The sequence below is a fragment of the Anas acuta genome, chromosome 8 (genome assembly GCF_963932015.1).
Source record: "Anas acuta chromosome 8, bAnaAcu1.1, whole genome shotgun sequence".
Taxonomy (NCBI): Eukaryota; Metazoa; Chordata; class Aves; order Anseriformes; family Anatidae; genus Anas; species Anas acuta.
Window position 1 is genome coordinate 19,882,827 of NC_088986.1, and position 21,009 is coordinate 19,903,835.

The window sequence follows — 21,009 nt, forward strand, 5'->3', positions numbered from 1 at the left end:
TGATTGTCTATCATCAAATTAGCATTATGAATTGCTCTCAAGCAGGAATTGCTGTTCTGTTAGGGGGTAAAATAATTTCATACCTGGAGACCTGAAATAATTTTTTCCTGTTCAGATGTGTTCATAACCTCTCTTAACCATTACAGACAATGTGCTTTATTTTACTGTTCTTTTTAAATTGAAGAAAGAGAATACGAGTGCTGCAGAACAACAGCTTTAAAAGCTGTGAGTTTCTAAGGCGTGCTTCTTGCTGATTCTGAAGCAGATGAAAACAATTAGTAAGGATTTGTTCTATGTTAAAACAGAGCTATATGTTCTCATCCTCAATCTCTTATATTAGTTTCAGTTTGGAGGAAATCATAAATCAGAGGAATATCTGAGTCTTTACTCTGCAAATGCCAATTTTCTCACATTTTTGTGAAGTGTGTGCTTCTCAGTCCCTCACTGAATAACAACAGAAAGCTTTTAGATTGATCTTCCTCTTACTCAGTGCAGTTTCTCACTGTTGCAACCAGCTGCTTGTATTTACAGTGAGTGGCTGTTGGTTTTGAAACGACAGTACTACTTCTGTGACCAATTACCCGTGACATCTCAATGCAAAAAAAACCCACGCATTTAAGACACGAGGGGAATCCTTTCCCTTTCCACCTCCCACATACTGAGCATGTTTGCAGCAATGAGCAGCTAGCAGATTAAAGCTCTTCAGCCACAGAGGACATCGTTTGTAATAGGGCATTAATCTGATTTATCAAAGTATAAACAGAGTCTTATTTTCGTGTAGCATCCCAGTGCTATGCTTTCCAATACCTGTCGCTTCAGTAGGCACTGCTCATCGGTGTGCTCGCCAGTCACGCTATCCAGCTGGTGGCAGCATTTTGCAGTTTGACATTAATCATTCAGTTACGTCATGTTGAGACTGCACCTGAATTAACATCCAGTGAGCTGAGCTAATAGCATAGACATTCTTTGCTTTTCATTTGCTGAGCATCGGAAAACATGGTGAATTCAGCACTGGGGTGTGAGAAGAGCCCTAGTGCTGAGAAAGGCAGCATAGACCAGTGTGGTTCAGAACAAGTCAGCAAGCAACATTGTATTGGTGTTTTCACTTACAAAATCCCCATTAAGACTGTTAGTTGAGAGTGACAGAACAAAATGAACCATTCCAGTGCCAGCATATTTTCTGGTCTCTTTTGTCATCAGCTAGTTAGTTTCTTTGTCAGAAAATACAAAATAAACATGAAAATCTTCACATGTGGCAAGAAAGAAAGAAAGAAAAAAAAAGCAATAAGCTTTGTTTCAAATTTGCATATTTCTGTAATTATTTCCGTAAACTTATGTTTCTGATCTTGCTACCTCAGGAAAAAAATAAAAAGCTAAATGCATGCTTTAGTTTGGAATTAGCAAAATGAGGCAAGTATTAAAATATGTGATGTGGAAAAATCAGGCTCTAGGTTAGGTTACTACCTACTGACAAGGGAAGAAAGTTTCATTAATTGGAAACATAAGAAGTAACCACAGGTTTTTAAGGTAAGTCTACGTCCTAATTTTCTTTCCAGGGGATGCTCTACTCCTAGCTTGTGGTTTGTAACACCACTCAATGGCTAGGTTGTTGAAACAATTATTTCATCTGTGTAACTATTAAAAATGCATAGCTTAATGCCAGAGAAGAGCCATGGTTTTCATTGGTAAAGTACATGATATTCAAATTGAAATGGGTAGAAAATAGTAAGAAACAAATAAAGTATTTGTTGTTTATCATCTAGAGCTTCACTTCAGTAGGTATATTGTCTTACAGTCAGCACTGCTATGTGTTGGTCCTTGAACTCAGGCAAATGGGAGCAGCACTTCTGATAGGGGCTCTGAGGTCTTAGGCTCCTGCTCTAGGTCTTAGGCTATGCTCTCTGATGGTAACTTTGTGTTACATGAACAACGCAGTGGTGGTTGTTGGTTATTTCTGTTGCCACCTTTCAGTCTCGGTGCTGTTTGTGCCAGGGTGTGCCTAACAGATTAGGAAGAATACCAGTTACAGTGGCAGGGACAAGCAGGTGATTCTATTAATTTAAGTAGTTGATACAAAGGCTCATTTAAAAAAAAAATAATAATAATAAAAAAATTTCAAAGTTGCCCTGGCTTATGAGGATTATTTGATATGTTTATATTATTCTGCATGTGGACTGTAAAGGAACTTCTGGGCCAAAGAAATGCTTCTCTGCTGAATCGCACCATTACGTGACATGGTAGCCATTTTATAAGCTAGTAACAGCAGCAAAATTGTTGGTGGAAGGCCATTTTTTGCTTTTTGCGTATATTTTTTTTTTCTGTAGCATTACTCTTGTTCCAGTCTAAACTTACTACTGAGCTTTCTACACTTCCCTGGTCTTAGATCAACGGTGTCCTTTATCTTAAATAGCCCTCTTGCAGAGACATGCTTGAAGTATTTATAACTATCAATCATATTCTTTACTAAACAAATCAATATTCTTGGTATTCTTGAACCCCTGAACATCTTAGTAGTGGCCTTCTGCATCCGCTCAAATCTGCGTTTGTCTTTTTGGATGTGAATGATTGGATCTTTGAGAGAGGTTGCGTTGTGTTTCCTGTGTTGACGTTGTATTCCTTATTTCTAGAAGAATCTACTTTATCTGATTACCATTAGGATTGTATTGTTCTCATATGTTTGTATGGAATAATATTCATGATTAACCAGTGTGATCCACAAATCCCGTTTCACCACTTTAGGTATGGAGGACTTCAGTAAGGGCAAAAAAATTGAATAAAATTATTCTGTACCAAAATAGACATTTACGTTTCACTTCTTAGTTAACAAATTACAGATTATAATTTTTTTTTTTAATTTCACTTCCAAGGCACTAATTTCTTTGAACAGACATTTGACCTAATCTGTCTTGGATTTTGTCTGTGATTTATCTCTTGCATTACCACTTAATGCCAACCCAGAACTTTAAAATCAAATCTGAAATCTTGTTCTGTGTTAAAGGCATAGCACAAAAATTTATGCTCGTGTGAAGCAGACATACCAAAGATAGCTAGAGTAGTGATTCAGTCTTATAGGCACTGGGTTCTGTTCATGGGTAAGTTACACCTATTTCTTCAGGGAGCTATGTGGCTTGCATTGTAACCCAAATAGCCGGTGTAACATCCCTGAAAATAAAGCCTTCTTTTGTCACTCAACACATGCCCAGTGCTGAAATTACCACTTGCCACTATCTTTATTTGCCATCTTCACTTGCCACTATATTCATTCAGAGTAGCAATTGTCAGCTATCACTTATATGTAAAATTGATATTTTTTTTTCCTATTTGCATCAATTTACACTTGTCTACATTGACTTGTAATTTACCGTACTATTTCCCAGTCATTCAGTCTCTTACAGTCCTTCTGCAATTCTTTACTGTAATCCCATGTCTTTAAAACCCTGAATAATTTAGTAACATTCGCCAACATTGTCACCTCGAGATTCACCCTCTTTTCCAAGCCATTTAAGAACAGGCTAACCAGCACAGACCCCAACACAGATCACTGTTGGAATCTGCTCTGAAAATTAATTTTGTTGTGTTCTCTCTAATAATGTTAAAGATGTAAACATCACTCAATTCAGATTACACAGTTGTGATTAGACCCAGAGAACACAAAGGACAAAGTAATTTCTGATAAGGTAAGAGGTGAAGCTCTCATTGCGGGCATGATGTAATTGGTATGGATTTTCAGAGTTGTTCTGGTGCAGAATTTGTCTTATTCTTTGTAGAAATAAACTTGAAAGAGAGCTTTCTATTTTATTCTTCTAGTTTTATATTCTATTTGGCTTTTCAAAGCTAGTTAGTTTTGCCAGTAAAACACTAAACACTAAAATGTTAAAGGCAATCCAATTCCTTTTTTTTTTTTTTTTGGACAGTTGACATAGAAAAGAGAGATGTTATCATACATAGGCAATTAGCAATTGATATAGCAATTATGAAAATGTTCAGTGTATCTCAGTGCTGACCTTTCAGTACCATGCCCCATTATCGTAAACATTTTATATTCTTGTCAACATAAAGCACAGGATAGGAGGTAGGACTAGTGGTGCTTTTGCCGGGAAAATGGGGACAGAGGGAAGATACACTTGGCTGAGCTATGGGAGAATGTGGAGAATGTGTGGGCAGGGGAAGCAGAAAGGGAGAAAGGAATCCGTGGCACTCACATGCTTGTATAACCCAGTGCCAGCGGTGCAGATGTTTGTTGCATGGATAGGAAGGCCAGAAACAGAGAATTGTATTTAAAAGCCCAGGTAGTCTACAATATGGAAATCAAAGCTCAAATAATAGGTGTTTAGCATAAGGTATTCTACTTCATGTGCAAGAATACAGGACAGCAAGCTAACGGTAGGGTAAGAGCAGTGCTGAAGGCACAGATAGGAGTAGTGAAGTCTACGTGAAAGGAAAATCACAATTCCTCATCAGACATGGGTAAAAATAAGATGCAGTGTTCAATTAGGATGTGGAGTATCTGAGAATGGCAGGGAGTGTAAAATATCTTAAACTGCAAATCTAAATGACAGATCACTGTTACGCTGTGTGAAGAACTGGCATGATTTTTTCCCACATACTGTTTTGATATTCCCCCCAGCTTTTCTTCCAAAGAAGAGGCATAACAACAACAATGAAAGCCACGAAGTTTTTGTAGAATGAGAGCTGAAAAAACTAATGAACACTGGGCATTGGATTTTAGATGATAATTCACTTTTTTTTGTGAAGCTTTGGAACTTTTCAGGTTTTAGAGACCTATTTTTAAAGCAAGTAATCCAGGCCTGATGTAAAAATTGTAATGATGGTAGTAGACCACATCCCTTGGGATGCTAGTCCTGTAGTTAATTTTCCTCATTCCTAAAAATTTGAACCTTATTTCTAACCTGAATTCATCTGGTTTTAGCCTCTAACTATTGGATCCTATTACAACTTTCTAGAATTAAAGACTTTAATTAATAATCACTTCGTTCCATTATTCATAAGCCCAGACATTACCCAAAGTGAACCAAATGCAAAACTCTGTAAAGATGAGAGCTAGTAGCTTAAGTTTGATTTATGCAAGGAAAAAAATAAGGCTTTTTATATGGACAACGCTCAGTTTTCTGCCCACAAGTTGTGTTTGGTCACCACTCACTCTTCCCATTCACCCCTATGCTTCCGGTTACTTCTGTATCTTCCTTGTTTCCCAAAGCACACAACAGAACACTCTTATTTCTTCCTTTTAATATTTTGAGTAATATTTTCATTCCCATATTGAGAATAGAACCTGAATGTCCCTTGAATATCATGTGTGCCCGCAGGTGTTTAAGCTAGGTGTAAGCACTTGAAAAATTCCACACACACCAAAAAAAAAAAAAAAGAGATCTACTTTCTTTTCTTTAAACCCCTTGCCCTAAAAACATAGCTCACTGAGGTGAGACTTCAAGCTGTGATGTATGACTGATCGTGGTCCTTGCCTATGCACAGAGCACAAGCTCAGCCTGGGCAGAAGTGCCATCACCTCTCTCTTCGCAGTCCTGCTCTGCGCTCTGCTCCATCTGGGCAGGTTTCCTCTGCAAAGCAGCATCTCACAGCCCATGGTGCTTCAGCCAGCTTTCAGGTGATAACCTGTATAAAAGAGCTCATTCAATACTGCACAAAATTTGCTGGCGAATTTGGTGGTGAAGTCAACTTCAATTCCATTTTGCCCCAGGAGAGTTCGCTGAGGCCTCGTTGTTGTCTCTGACCTGTGACTTCTGCTCTTTCTGCTGCATCCGTTCTCCCACCTGCTTCACGTGTCTCTGTGAGCCAAGGTGACCTGTGTGCATGGGGAGATTTTCAATGATACTGTCCCTTTTTTTCATTTCTTCTTCCAAGAAAACTTGCTTGTATTAGAAAGGAGTACGGTATGGGTGGTGTATCAGACTGTATTAAATGAATTTATTTTTCTCTGCCATTTGCAGTTTTTATTTACGCTTGTTCATGGCATATTAAAATTAGTGTTCATATTTGAACTACTTGTGAACATCTTTCTTATTTCAATTCAACAAATCCAAGCTACTGATTTTTACTTTGCATAAGTATTTTAAATGATTTTTCTTGACATGATAGACAAATGGCTTTTATATCAAAAATAATGTATTTGCAGAAGTGTTTGCAATTGCTGTGCTTTAGATCTCCAGATCTCCTTGCGATATTTTAAATTATCGCCTTTCTCTGTGTTGGAATCTGTGCAATATCACCGCTGTGATGGAAAAGTGTATTGTTCTGTTACAGAGCCCAGGTTATAATTAGGCAGTGCAAAAGGGAAGCAGCATAAAAACATGCTTTCTAAAATACAGAACCGCAGAAATAGCCTGCTGCGTTGTCCTTAACCAGATGGCAGAGGCACCTGGCCTGTTCCCCGCACGGGGAAAGATGCAAGGCAATTTAATGTGTGACATCACAGCATTTCCTTACAAACGTGCAGTTAATTTCTAGAACCAATTGAAATGCACATGCTGACATCATCCCCTCTCTACTGATTGTATCCAGGTTTAGAAACGCCTCTGGAGAAGACAGTGCTGGAAATGATCGTTATTTAAATTATTTAACTCGATCCTGCGCAGGCTAGGCTACGTCTCCCTGGCTTTTCGGAAGCCGGCTGCTGCCCTCCTCGCCAGCAGTCCCTGGCGGTGTCCTTGCCCCTCTCCAGTTCGGCAGCCTGGGAGGGAGGTAGGAGGGTCCCTGCCCTACCTGCCCGGCTCCAGATTGCACTTTGTCTGTGCTTGCGTTATGCAGAAGCAGATCGACCAAAAGTCATTCCACTGCCTGGCAGGCTGATTTCTCCCTAAACATCGAGCGTTAGAGGATGCAGTTCATGTACACGAGCCTGGGATCCAGCAGCAAAACCCGTCACAGTTGAATTGATGTAAGGTAGACGGGGAGGGGGAGCTCATCCGTCCAGCCGCTCACTATTGGCTTCTTATTACGGCATTCTCCCCCGAGACGCACGCTGCATGCTCATTCACCCCCTCCCAGCCCCCTCCTCTCCTACCCCTTCATTACTGATGCACAGCAAGAGGCAGCAGCAGCAGCCGCCACGCTTGTCACGGATCCGAGCTTGCAATGAGCTCATCCTTTTCTCTTTGCAGCTTCCTAACTGCCCTGGCTTTATTGCTCTTATTGCTGCTGCTGTCTGCTCACACGCACAGTCTCAGACACGCTGAGCCCTGAGAGCTCTCCATTGCTTTCCTTCTGTCAGAGCTTTCCTGCACTCATTTTCTGCCATTTTCCTGCCTTTTAGGTACATTTTAGATCCATGTTTTCTTTGGTTTCTTTTTCAAATCTACTTCGGACTCTGGCTGAGCCAGCACAGTGGATCATATTTTTCCTTGATTCTTAGCAAAGATGCTTTTCTCATTTTGAGAGTGTCTGCTGTGCTGTAGACGCCCATCTGTACTGATAGCAAAGAGCTCAGGCTGGCTCTTCTGGCACTGCACTTTTTGAAATTGTGGTTAAAAGCCTGTTCTTCTCACTCTGGATACTTACTACTTACTGCTCATGGAAGAAGGGGTACCTTGCAAAACCCCAGCTGCCAAGCTCACACCACCTGTCAAAAAGTCACAGGACATGCATGACGAGAGAAGCAAGCTGGTGAATGAGTATGCATGTCGGGTGCTGGAACTTCTGGGGATGGGGCATCGCCTGTTTGTGCCTCGGCTGCTTGCGGTGAGATCACGTTTTCTTGAAATTAATTCTCTGTGAATTTGCCATCTTTCCTCCCAAACCTGCTTTCCCCCCAGGATTCTTTATGCTGAACAGAGGTGTGAGAGGTCTCTTCTTTTTTTTCCTTGGCTTCTCACAACCATAAGCACCGACTCTTTCTTCTTCCTGGCAGCCTGGGAGGGCTGAACACTGGTCCTGCTGCTGGGAGCCAGTGCCACTCCTTCAGCAGCTCGAAGGGTCGCAACCAGGTCTGCATCACCAAAAAATCTTTTCTAAAGCTGTGAATGCTTTTGTTCTCAGTTCTGCAATGACTGCAGATAAGCAGCATGCCCTGTCTACTTCTAGGTGCTGATGGAAAGTGCGTTAATTCTCTGCAGTTCAAATCTTACACTTGTGACATCAAAGGTTTGTTTTAAGCATTCATAGCATTTAAGCTGTGTTGATGTGTTTTGGTTTTCTGCTGTTTCTATATTCGGTTTTGACAAGGCATGTGACACCATGTAAAAAAAAAAGTTTAAAATACGTGTGTGGAATTATCTGGGAAATAAATTGTTAAAGATGTTCTTATCTGTCATAGCAACTGATGTCTGTGTGTGAAATGGCCTGAAATTGGTGTGGCATCTTATGGTACACAGAAGTACGCCTTCATCATTGCTGCTGCTGTGCAAAACACACCCAAAGCCACAAAATAGCAGAGAATCCGAAAGTCAGCAACTAGCCCTAGCTGGGTCTTCTCTGGGGTGCAATAAACCGAGCTACAGCCCTGGGGCATGCCTGCTCAGTGGTGTGACACCAGAATGTCATTTTTATGGGATGCCTGGGAAAAGAGTGCTTTTACTGACCTGTACCATGCTCTTGTGGCTTGGTGCCTTTCCTTCATTTCCACGCCCTGCGTAGTCCTGTATTGTGGTGTTATGGAGTGACCTGTCTTGCATTTTCATCGTGCTGCTGAACCTCTGCTCGGTGTTCTGCAGTACCCTCAGATAAATGATGGTGATCTGTGCATTGCAAGATGCTCAAAAAAAATAATAATAATAAAAAAGCAGGTAGCTGAGTCTGTGTTTGTGTTCCAAACGTTGTTAGATGGTAGGGACAACGTTCACAAAGTCTTAAATTGCTAGTAAAGTGAAGATGAATTTGGATACCTACAGGCACTTGTAGAATTGGGTGTAGCGCCTGCCGTAATGGCTAATAATGCATGGCTGAAGCTGCTGTGTTTGTAAGCATTATGCCAGTCTAGCTCAAAGTGCACCTAAACCTTCTTCCATCCCATCCAGCTGCTTTAGTGCTGTTGGTCTCCTGGGCAAGGACTACCAAATCATTCTGAATTGTTTTGTGATGAGTTCTAAGGAAGCAGAGGCAAAAATACAAAGCTCTTTTTCACTTGACTTAATCAGGCTTTGGAGCTGGCCCTCCTGATAGGGCATACCAGGGAATTCAGTGTACTTCAACAGCCAGACATCTGAGCTTTGCTGAATGACATTATTTTATTTATTTAAAAAAAGGAGAGGGGAAGGAAAAAGGCAAAACAATACAAATAATGCTTGTGTTATTAAAGAGCCTTGATTTGTGAAGTGAACGTGATTTCCTGCCAGGTTTTATTAGCTAAATATACCTCTTTTGACATATATCCCTTCTGACATATACCCATTCCATGGGGGAGTAGAGGCTGTTTCTGATGATTTTTAAAAAAAATTAGAAAAGCCCGAGGACCAAGAATTTGTACTTTAATTAGAACTAAAGATACTTCAAAACCTTGGACTTTTGTAAAATTAAGAAGTAGATTCTTTTGTGCATTTATAAGCATCTTCCTCTGCTGTGGTTTGGGGAATAAATGCCTATGACAGGCAGAATATATACCTATATAATATATGTAGGCATATATATATATATATATATATATATTATACCTATAGGTATAGGTATAATAATAACACTATATAATAGTGTTATTTGAAAAACATAATCTGTAACCTCAGAAAAATTCAGATCACCTGCTCACTGGCATCAGTTATATGTGATGATGAGCAAGTGGAACAGCACTAATTCTGTGTGGATTTTTCCCCTTGGGGATATCTGTGGGTGGGTAGAGCTAGGAGATTTTTTGTTTGCTCTTCCACACATTCATCAGCATTTTACGGGGCAGAATGAACATTGCCTTTCGTAAGTCTGGATCTGCACACAAACACTGGTGCAATTTTGAGCAGAGGTGCACTGCTGTATGTAGGCAGTGGGGAAGCAGAGGATCCCTGCTGGATGCCAACTCATCGTGCACAAAACCCCAACTAGGCCTTCTGAAAGCTTTTGCCTATAGTCAGGTTATATTTTTTTCCCATGACACTTTTATACCAAGCCGTGTTTAACAGAGAACACAGATTTTAACAGGAAAAAATATATGTATTTGTGACAGTATAGCTTTCCCAGCAAAGAGCATAGAAGTGATGCCAATGAAAGGAGGCTTTTGATGGATCGTGTTGGAAGTGCATGCCAGCGCACCTGTGGCAGGGTAGCTTTGCCAGTCCATCTGTCCCCAGCCTGGATTCCAAGTCCACCCATCCTGGCACTCCTTGGAAGCTCAGCAGGTCAACTTCCTCCTCTTGGAGCCATTTCACAGTCCTCAGGTCAAAGGGCAGCGCAGCGTAAAATCATGCAACATGCAGCATTGCAGTCTGCTGCTACCAGTGGGAAGGGAACCATCAGGTTAGAAAAAACACCTCCCATACCTTCATGTTACACTGCAGCTTCTACAAGAACTTAAAATCACACAGTGCATGTTAAGGATTTTTAATATTAAATATCAATATTAAATATTATAGTCTGCAAAATTAGTGTAAAAATACATGTGAGCATTTTGAATTTTCTGACAGCAAATTTAATAGTGGAGTAGAGTATGGCTGGATTCTTCTCTGCCTTTTACTTTGTCTTGTTCGTGATTCATATTCCTTAGATTGTACAACACATACTTTATGTTCGCTCACATTCTATAGAAATTCTGTGTGTATATACCGTATGCATAGAACACTACAGATTTTTTTTTATCTGTTTGTGTAAAAGAGGAAGAATTAAATTAAGGAAGTGCCATGTGGTTGATCTGAAATTTCTTCTGCTTTATAAGTTCCCAGGTGGGAACAGGAGATTCAGTTGGTACAGTCAGTAAGGAATGAGACTGCAGAATTAATAATTGAAGACAGAAAAATTAAATTAAAGAAAAAAGCCAAGCTTAATCACATTTCCCTAAGTATTTTGGAGATGGCAGTAGTAACAGTATTTACTTTAAAATGATGATGATGATGATAGTAATAATAAAAAAAAAAAAAACATAATTTAAGTCTCAAAAAAAAGAGCTGAAGTGATCTGTTTTTCAGAACTTTGCAATTTCACAGAACTTTGTCTATTGACTTGAAAGTTTGCTGATTAATTCTGCAAAGGGGCTTGTCCTAAATTTCAAATAATCCAATTAAGATCATTTTATGAACATATTGAAATACTTAAGTGATGTGGGAAGGACGTGTGAGGGAACGTGTATAGCCAAACCCTAAAAAGCAAGCTGAGAGTTTAGAAGTTCATTGGAAGTTGACGTTATGTTCATAGTTCTCAGTGAGGCTCATCTTTTGCCTGTTGTTTTTCTTTATATATTTTATACAAAAATATGATTATTTAAGAATTACATCTTGAATATTAAAAAATGCCCTGAAGTCCCAATGTGCCCCAAAATACAATGTACCTGCCAAATGTGAATTATCGCTTCATTAGACTTACAGATGGTTTATTGAAATGAGATGTTCAGGAGATCCATGAGCTGAGTGACATGAACCAGCAAATTTACAAATCTCTGCCTGTCAAACAGCTGCCAAAAGGTGCCTGAAATGTCTTTGTGATTTATTGATTAAAATCACAAAATGTCAAGAAATGTGAATAATAAAACAACAATGCTATACACTTTTTTGTACTGCATATATCGTATGTGTATAAAAAAAGTATATGCGTATGTATTTATATACTCATACCGATTTTTGTTGTTTCCTGTTTTTAATTAGTACCTGAAAAGCTTTGTTTGCATAATTTAGACCAAAAAAAGCATTAACTGTACAAAATGCACAACGCAGTTAACATTGCTCTCAAAAGATTACTTTGATTTCTTCTGATTTTAATAGTGAAACTCTGACTTTCTGGTCAACAGATTATTTTAATGAAATGAAAATACTCAGCCAAGTAGAAAGAGCTGAATGTTAGGGGCCTACCTCTCACTTTATTGACATATATAATATTCTGGACTGGAAATGCAGCAGCAAGCTTGTCTCCAAAGAGGGCAAATGTATAATGTTATAGGGAAATCTGTTTGACCCGTATGGCAAAAACAGCAGTCAGCATTGTGGAGAGAGAAGGGGGGAAATCACTTTGGAGTCAGCTGGTTGTTAAACCAATTACTGCTTTTCTATCACCGTTATCCAGCTGAACTTTGCCCAGAGTGCCTTGGTTGTCAGCGTGGCTTCTGGCACTGAGCACTGCTCGCTGCCAGCAGGTCACCCCAAATACAGCCCGCTGTGCGTCCGAAGCACTGACCAAGCCTCAAGCATGGCAAAAGCGTATACAGCCTTACTAAACCTTGTCCAGAAGAAAAACAGCGTGCAGAGGAGGAAATGGATGTGTTGGCCATAGCTGTGTTCACGAGTGGGTCTGATTCATTAGGTACCTAAGTGCACCAGCTCACTGTCCACATGACATCGGTCTTGTCAGATGGAGCCTTAGCCAGATAGTCCTTCTGCCAAAGTTGTGGACAGAATCAGATGTGAGAGTTGGTAAAGCTGAGCATTTCTCATCCACATCCTGAAGGCAGCTTTTATTGTGTCCTTGCAGTGATGACCCAGCAGCTACCTTGGCTGCAAGTGAAGGGAGGATCAAAGAGATCTTGAGGAAACTCTGAGCAGCTTGAAGACAAAGTTAGAAAATGCTGCAGTCAAAGGGAAACAGATCTGCCAAAGCAACTTCAGCTACATTTAGAGTTATCTCACTCTTACTTTGAGATTAATGTAGCAGAAACTACTAGTAAGTCTTCAGCAGGGTGTATGGTATGATCATCTCCAGAAATATGTAGGGCAATAGGTAAATGTACGGAATGGATATTTTGTTGGTCTTGATTGAGGAAGCCAAATGACAGGTTGCTGTGCCGTCCCCAAAGTGGAAGGTTGGACACTGAGCAGTGATGATTATTGGTGCTTGGGTGGCAGACCTCTGATGTCAGCTCATGTTCTCCGCTATCGGAAATGCTGGATAACCATGAAAATGCCCTCTTAACTTCTGTGGTTCCCAGTTTTGTTCATCATTCAAAATCTATTCAAAAACCCTTCTCCATTTCCCCATCAGATAAAGCTTGGTCAAACTGCTATGTTTTAGTGGACCCAGCTGTAGCATTTTTAACAGGACTATGGAATATGTCAAGCCATGTTGGAGTCTTGCTGTTGCATGCTCGTAGTATCTGCGATACCACATTGAAGTTCAGTTTGCTTTGGGAAGCAGTATACTTGTACTTTTAAGAAAATGTTTTACATAATAGGTTTAATTATTTTCATATAAATGAGCTACTGAGACTTGTTAATATGATACATAGGGAGAATTTGTAAATAAAACCCATTAGTAATTTTTTTTTTTCTGTTGTAGTGAGAATTAAATTTATTTCTACTTATTTGAAACAAATTTAACACCGAGGAGAAAGAAGAGTATCATCTAGTCTTACCTCTTTCATGACAAGGACTGCTGTTTTCCCAGTTCTTCCAGTGTGGAGCCAGATCCCATGCGTTTGGCTGCAGCGTGTTTCCTGGAAAGCGGTTGTGTGGAAGCAGCAAAGGGTTTTGGGTGGGTGAGAGGATAGCTTAGGAAAGGAGAGCCCCTTCAGCAAAGGCACCTGTGTCTCTCTGGAAGTGTCGGCTGAAGTGTGGTGGTACACAGCTCCAGCCTCCGTGGTGCTGCTCTGTACGCTGACACATGTTCCTTTGTTCCTTCTGGCTTAAAAGACATTCACATTTTGAGGTGATGTCCTGAATGTCTTGTCTGGATGTACAGTCTCTGTGAACCTTTTTAAGGAACAGCCTAAAGGCTTGCTTTTGCATGTCTGTAAAATCTTCTGGTATAGTTCTTGCATCTCCAAAAATTAATGCATTTGTCCCTGACCCATGAATCATATTACTCCGTCAGTAGCAGAACTGGATTAATGCTGAGTGTTTAACATTTTCTGACCTGTTAGGCTTGCTACCACAGTGAGAGGTACAGTCTTATGAGAAATATCGAAATAAACATGTGAAACATTTTCTGGCAGAGTGTTCTTTGAGAAATTGTGTCACAGACTTCTACACATTGACTTGCTGATGCCTCTTATGAGTCATATGCATTTTTGCTTCTGCTGTTCATGTCTGCAACCATATCTATGTATCTATGTATTATCTTTTTAGGGTAGCACTATAAAAATCAGTGATGTTCTAAAGCATAAGCTCTCTAAAAACATTACAGATTCTCCTAGGTTTTTATTGTTTGCTTGGTTTTGTTTTGTTATGTTTTTCCCTTACTCAGTTTCATCTTGACAGGCTTAGCCAGAATCCCTTTCTTACCCTGCAGGTACAGAAGGATGAAATACATTAATGTGTTGTAGTCCTCTGATTGTGCTACTCTGCCTGGGATTCCTGGGATAAGTTTTAGCCTCTGTCTTGTTTTATGAGAAATGGATTAGAGAGCCGATTTTAAAGAGGATGTTTTTTGGGCTAATGTGAATGTTGGTGGTTTGGAATGCAGTCAGTAAATGACAAATCCAGTAAAAGTGCATGACTACATGTTCTCAGTGTTTAGCGTAGTTCTCTGTGTTTGATTGCAGACCTCAAAAGAGGACCTTCTACAAGCTGATTTTGAAGGAGCTTTAAAATTCTTCAGGGTTCAGCTGCCCAAGAGGTACAGAGCTGAGGAGAACGCCAGGAGACTGATGGAACAAGCTTGCAACATTAAGGTAAGGGCGGTTTTCATTTCCGCTCATTCACCCAGAGTTCTTACAGAAAAAGTAAGGTACAGTGTATAAGAATGACAGTAGCACGTGCAAAGTAAAGCAATGAAATCATTAATTTATTATTTTTGGTGTATGTATGTATATTTGTACACACTTGTTATATTTAAAGAAAGTACAGCACAGAGCTTTTCCCTCTTTGCTTTGGCACATTCTTAATAATTAAAACAGTAAATTTATGATCGAAAAATGGCACGGTCAAAACTTGCTAATTCATTGATTTATAAATAGTGACAGCACTAAACAATGAATCAAATATCTGATGATCATCATGGTTGTATATTATTTATTTCACCCCAAAGCTATTTATTTGCAGAGCGCCACTCTCTGTATAAAACAATTGTAGTGGAGTAGAAACTTAGTTTTGTTTGTCTATCAAGCTTACCAAGAGAGAACATCTTTTTTATGTTCTATGCTACCAAGACCATGCTGTACACCCAGAGGATGACCCAAGAAAGAGCCATGGGATGGGTTTTAACATTTGATTTTGAAATAAGTGGTTTTGTTACTTCTTGAAGTATGAGCACTGATGGGAAATGCGTGTTTAATGTGGTCCAATAATGGGCCAAGACCACGTGAACAGAAAGATTGCTCCTCTAACACTTTGCTTTATATCTCTCTCAATGTGTTTATTCACTTGCTTTTGTGCTGCTTGATTTCATAGTTTGTGTAATTTAAGGATTTATCAAGTACAGTAACATTATCTTTATGTTGTTTATTCAGTCCATATTTTTCTGATGAGAGGTTAAAATAGAAGTTCTCATGGTACTTTTTGGATTAGATGTTTATTGATTTTCTTGGGCTTCCCTTTCTAATTTCTTCTTGTACAATACATTGCAAGCCATATGATATTTTTCATGAATTTTTCAATTTGTACTGGGTATGTATTTCTAAGATGTGTTTTATTGGAAAGTATTTTGAAATGCATTTGAGGCAGATGGTAAGTGCACAGTGCCCTGTATGGGTTCAGCACGTGAGGCCTTTTAAAAGGAGAGAGTGAAATTCTGGACTCCTCTTTAGGTGGATTCAGGGTCAAGAATTATGACCTGGGATTAGCAGAGATGGGAAATAGCAGAAGATTCAAGCTGCCTTCTGCTGTGTTAATAACAGCCCACCCTTGCAAGGAGCCTAGCTGGGTTCTACTTGCCCTCTGGGCTTCCAGTGCATTCCTTCATTCAGCATAAGGCAATAGCAGGGGATCAAGACTGTCCTGAGCAGTCTTCTGATAGTTAGGCTCAGAACAACTAAGCCTGTGGAGAGGCATGTTCTGAGATTCAGAGACTTTTACTTGAGTTTGTCGTCAGGATTAATAGCATAGTTTGGAAAACTAATCTAAATGGGAGGAACTCTGGACATCGGGGGATGTTGTAATCAGTGAGTAGCTTGTGGGTACTCTCATGGAGAACTGAGGTGGTCTGAAGTAGGGCCATGACTCATCTTAGCTCAGTGAATGGAGGTTTGCTTACAGCAGCTCTCTGCCTTTCTGAGTCACCAGCCTGCACGTGGGGTTATGCAGTGCCCATTTTCATCAAAAGTGGCAGAAAATGTGGAAGACTTACATGAATGTAATGCAACAAAACCCAGCGCAAGATCTTATCGGAGGAGAGGGTGGTAGTTACTTGGACTACATCTGTTTTCACTCACCTGTGCTCCTTCTGTCATGGATTTCATGCACGCTGGTGGCCACGCACTCACCACCACCAGGCCTCCTGCTTGGCCAGGTGCACCCGCGTGTGGTGAGGAGGGCCAGTGGCTGTAACATCCTCACTACGTCTCTTGGGTTCCTCTTGGCCAACGTCAATAAACTGTTAGGCAAGTTTTTTGCCCTCTTTAAGAGCGGAGCGTTTCTTATGGCACAGTCCTTTCCCACAAAGCTTGCTTTCTTCAGCCTCTGGATCAGTCACGTCGCTGCCCCTCGCCTCCGCTTCCTCCTTGTGGGTGCGTTGGAGGCTTGCAGCCTGTCCTGGTGGCAGGGCTGGTGCGTGGTGGCTTTGCTGCCCTCTCCAGCTGGCTGGGCATCTCTCATGATGCCTGAGCAGCGTGCGGCCTTCTGCTCGAGGTGTGGCAGGATGCTTCTCGTCTGCCACTTGGGCTGCTGTCTCTTCTGCCCTCGTGTGTCAGCGCTTGCCCTTCTCCTAGCCCTGTCTCTATTGTTTCTTCTGGTGCTTTTGCAAGCAGATGCTGCCATTCCTACTTCTTTCAGACTGCTCTCAGTATTTGTTACGCGTCCCTACTGAGTGATTATGTGGTGCCTTGACTCTGTTAACTTGATGTCCCACATTAAATTAAAACACAAGGGTTGAACTGACTTCACGTTCACAGTTTTTATTTATTTGGATCATTTTTCTCACTTTTGCCAAGTAGAATGTCTTTAGAGAGCCAAGTCTGAATCAAGGGAGCGTGACCTCTGACTGCAGATGGCACATTAACTGTTTGATAGGCAGTAAAGAAAATCAGCTCATGAGGAAGAAAGTGATGAGGAGTAACCAACATGGATTTAAGAATGGGAAATGACACTTAACCAAGCTGATAGCCTTCCATGACGAGACGTCTGGCTTGGTGGATGAGGGGAGAGCTGAGGATGTTGCTTATCTCAAGCACAGAAAGACTTGTGATGCTGTCTCCCATAACATCCTCACAAACAAACTGATGAAGAGGTGGACTGGAATCTGGCTGAACTGCTCAGTTTAACGGGTTGTGGTTAGCAGGGTGAACTGCTGGAGGCCAGCCACTGGTGTTGTACCCCAGGGGCTGATACTGGCATATTCTTCAGCTTCTTCATTAATGACTTGGAGGACAGAGAAAAAAGAATCCTTAGAGAGTTGCAGATGATTATTTTTTTTAAACTTCAGTGGTGATTGGACACAGTAACAGGTTGTCCAAAGGGAGTTGTGGAGCCTCCATCTGTGGAGATACTGAAAACACAACTGATCCTGAACAGTCAGCTTTACCTAACCCTGCTTTGGGTACGTGGGCTGGACAAGATGATCTCCAAAGTTCCCATCCAACCTCAATTTTTCTGTCAGTCTTTAATTAGTTATAACATGGTCTTTATTTACAAACAGGAACTAATAATTACACAAGTTGACATGCTCAAATAAGAAATTACGGTCTTGATAGTTACATTACAAGAGGTCCTAGGGACTACAGAGGTTACATGGAGAATAGTTAGCTGTCCTGTTGAATGCAGCAAAACCTGTGCTGTTAAAAAAGGCAACAAACAAAACCATTAAACGTGCATTTTCTGTTGTATAAATCAGGCACTGTGTGTCTTCCACTGCTTCTCACTAGTGTATTAGTATTTGTAGACCAAACACCAGATGTTTGTAGGGTAAGCATCACACAGTAAGTGCCAGGGAGTGTTTTAGGTTTGTAAACTAATGACTGAGGCATAAAAACTTGAGAACAGAGTCATGGTGTAGTCAGACTTCATATTCGTGCTATATCTTTTGCAATATTTCTTTTCTTTTTCTTTTTCTTTTTTTTTTTTTTAATTCCAAATTACTACAAAATGCGTGCTTTAGCAAATAATTATCCACCTTTTGCTTTTTTTTGCTTTTTTTCCTTTTTTTTTGCTTTTTTTTTTTTCTGCCACGAGCTCTGTCATGGTTCTAGAGAAGGCAAAAGAAAAAAGGCATGGCATTTTTTCCCCTTAGTTTCACACTTAAGTTTAACTCATGATTTCAGGAGCTAACCCTCAGATTTTAAAGGTGCTATACTGGAAATAGTAGTCTTGTCATCCGATTTTAAAAACAAATTTAAAAGAATTAGCATGAAACTCTCCCTTGAGAACAATTCTGCAAATACAAAGAAAAAAATCCTATTAATTGAAAATTGTATTTAAAATGTGTTAGAGCCTGTCTCATTCAATTAAGGACTATCCATGGTGATCACCAACCAGGTCTGAATTTCCATAACTTACCACTGAGGAAATTATTGTGATCAAAGTCAGTGGAATTAGAAATAATGGCAATATTTCCTAGCATGTGATCGTTGGATAGAATTCCATGGTTTAGGAATGTTCTGTAGTAATTCATACTATGAAATAATATTGCCTAAGAAGCTTCCTGTCAGTTTCTACATACGCGTGTTACATAATTGCAGAGTAGGGTCCCACTGATACCCAGCTGATGTATTATATCCATCATTTGCAGAATATAAGATTTGTTCAGGTAGAAGAGACTGAATTTGTGAAAGTATCTGCTGAGACTCTTAGGGTAGACAGAGACCTGCATTGCATAAATTTCCCAGCTCAGAAACAGCCAAACAGAGGAGAAAGACATTAATCCTCTGAGTAGGATGTCAGATGCTAATTTAAGGGCTAATAAAAATTTAATAAAAGATGAAAATGACAAAAGATTAAATTCAGAGTTAATAAATGGGAGATTTTTCTCCTTTGTTTCCTGTTGGTCTTCTGCTTCTAATGACCATACCTTCCATTTTGCAATGGCCTTTATGGAAGGAGGGGCGTATTCCTCCCAGAGCATCCAGCAAGCTTTACAGTAGTAAAAATGGGCTTGAGAATGATAATTTCCTACCTGAGCAGAGCATCTTGCATATTATGTCTCTGTGATAAAAAGTTACCCTAGAATGATGAACAGTGCTTTTTGTGCTCATGCTCTTGGGGGTGATGGTGGAATTCAGAGTTTTTTCTGTGTGTCTGGAAACTCAGTGTGATGAATGAATGAAGAAAGAAAGTGTTTATTCTAGATGAATGAAGGTTAAACTTAATGTTGCTGTTTTATTAAAACAACAGCACATTTGACATACTAGCTCAATCTGTCTGAGTTACATTTTGCATCTCCTAATGCAATTTCTCTTGCAGAGATCTGTGTATGTCCTAAGGAAAGTGTCATGTTGTTTCATTTTAATACAGGAAGCCTAGCACCTCTATTCTTACGCTTGACTTCAGTCAGCTGAGCTGTAGATTGGGACAAAGTAAGGGGCATTGTGAGATTTTCTCTGTATGGAAATGTCTCGGTTTGACAGTACTTGAGTGAACTTGGAGAGTTCTGCTCATTTCTGTCCTGGGGTCTTTCAAAGTCGAGGAGTTGGCATTCAAACCGTGTTGCATTGCAGACCGAGAGATGCCTTGTGGCTGATCGTAGCAGACAGGTAAGTGGAGAGCTACCAGGGATGTCACTGTAGGCAGCCACCTCTCGGGGCCTGTGAAGGTTGGGGGAAGCCATGGGAGAGTCTCTACAAACACTGAGTAAAAGAACCTGCAGGACAGATTTTGGGATTGCAGGGCAGCTGCTGCAATGACACCTCCCTTCATGTAGCCCAGGAATAGCAGTGTCACCTTTTCTACTCTGTCATCACCACGAGTGGCTGGAAAGACCTGGCAGAAGTTCTTTTAGGAGAAGCCACTTCCTAGCCATGTAGTGTTCTCCCCTCTCTGGAGGAAATGCAGCTGCTCAGCAGACCCAGCAGTGCTACAGGGTTGCTGCTCTCAACACCTCAGAAACAAACAGCCTTGAGAAAAAAATGGTGGCTTTTTCAGTGTGTAGTGGGTTTACTTGGCAATGTTTTGGTAGCGGGGGGCCATAGGGGTGGCTTCTGTGAGAAGAATGCAGAAACTGCCCCATGTTAGATAAGGGGCCTGCTGCCTGCCAGAGCTGAGCACCCCCATGGCTGGTCTTGCAACAAAAGCTGTGTCTTGGCTCATGGGGAAACTGCATGAGCAGAGCCAAAGGTCGGTAGCAGGAACTGTACAAAAGTTCTCCTTTCAGGGTAGTTCTTTGTGTAGTTTTAAAACAGAATAACTTTAATGATTTCGCTATTTCAATGTTTTGAATTCAAACCGATGTTTTGAAGCTAACACCTTGGTATTGTGAGAGATGGTAAAACAACACATGCAGCAGAAAGCAAAAGAGATACTGTGGAAAGGCTCTGAAACTGCACAAGGTTTTTATTCCTTTGGTTCTTCCAGCAATATATCTAATTCATCTTCCAATATAAAGGACAGGAAAAAAATTGCTCATTTATCAACTTCTCAAGAAAACACCAAATCAAACTGAAAAGAATTGTGTTTAGATCTATAGAAAACCCTGCTGTGTCTGGATGTGATTTCTTATTAAAAGCCAATGATCAATTCCACTTATGCCTGCGCTGTTATCTCCGTAGTGCAGGATCCTATTGTCGCTGTAAGGAGGGTCATGTTTTTTAATGCCTGCTCTGTTTTCAACTTTAGCTTCTTCCTTTCTGCTTGGCTTTGTGGTATAATGCAGCACAGTGGCCTGGCATCTGGA

General features: G+C 40.5%; 1 protein-coding gene across 12 annotated transcripts in view; it reads left to right on the forward strand.

Moving 5' to 3' along the window:
* RABGAP1L (RAB GTPase activating protein 1 like) overlaps positions 1-21,009 on the forward strand; it is a 255,581-nt gene that overhangs the window by 177,714 nt on the left and 56,858 nt on the right. For 11 of the 12 annotated variants that reach the window (XM_068690408.1, XM_068690406.1, XM_068690409.1 and 8 more), the window contains one exon: positions 14,576-14,704. In XM_068690408.1, the coding sequence (XP_068546509.1) occupies positions 14,576-14,704 (129 nt within the window). Of the gene's footprint in view, positions 1-7,097; positions 7,717-14,575; positions 14,705-21,009 lie in introns of those variants that run through there. The other variant, XM_068690416.1, reaches the window with a different exon arrangement.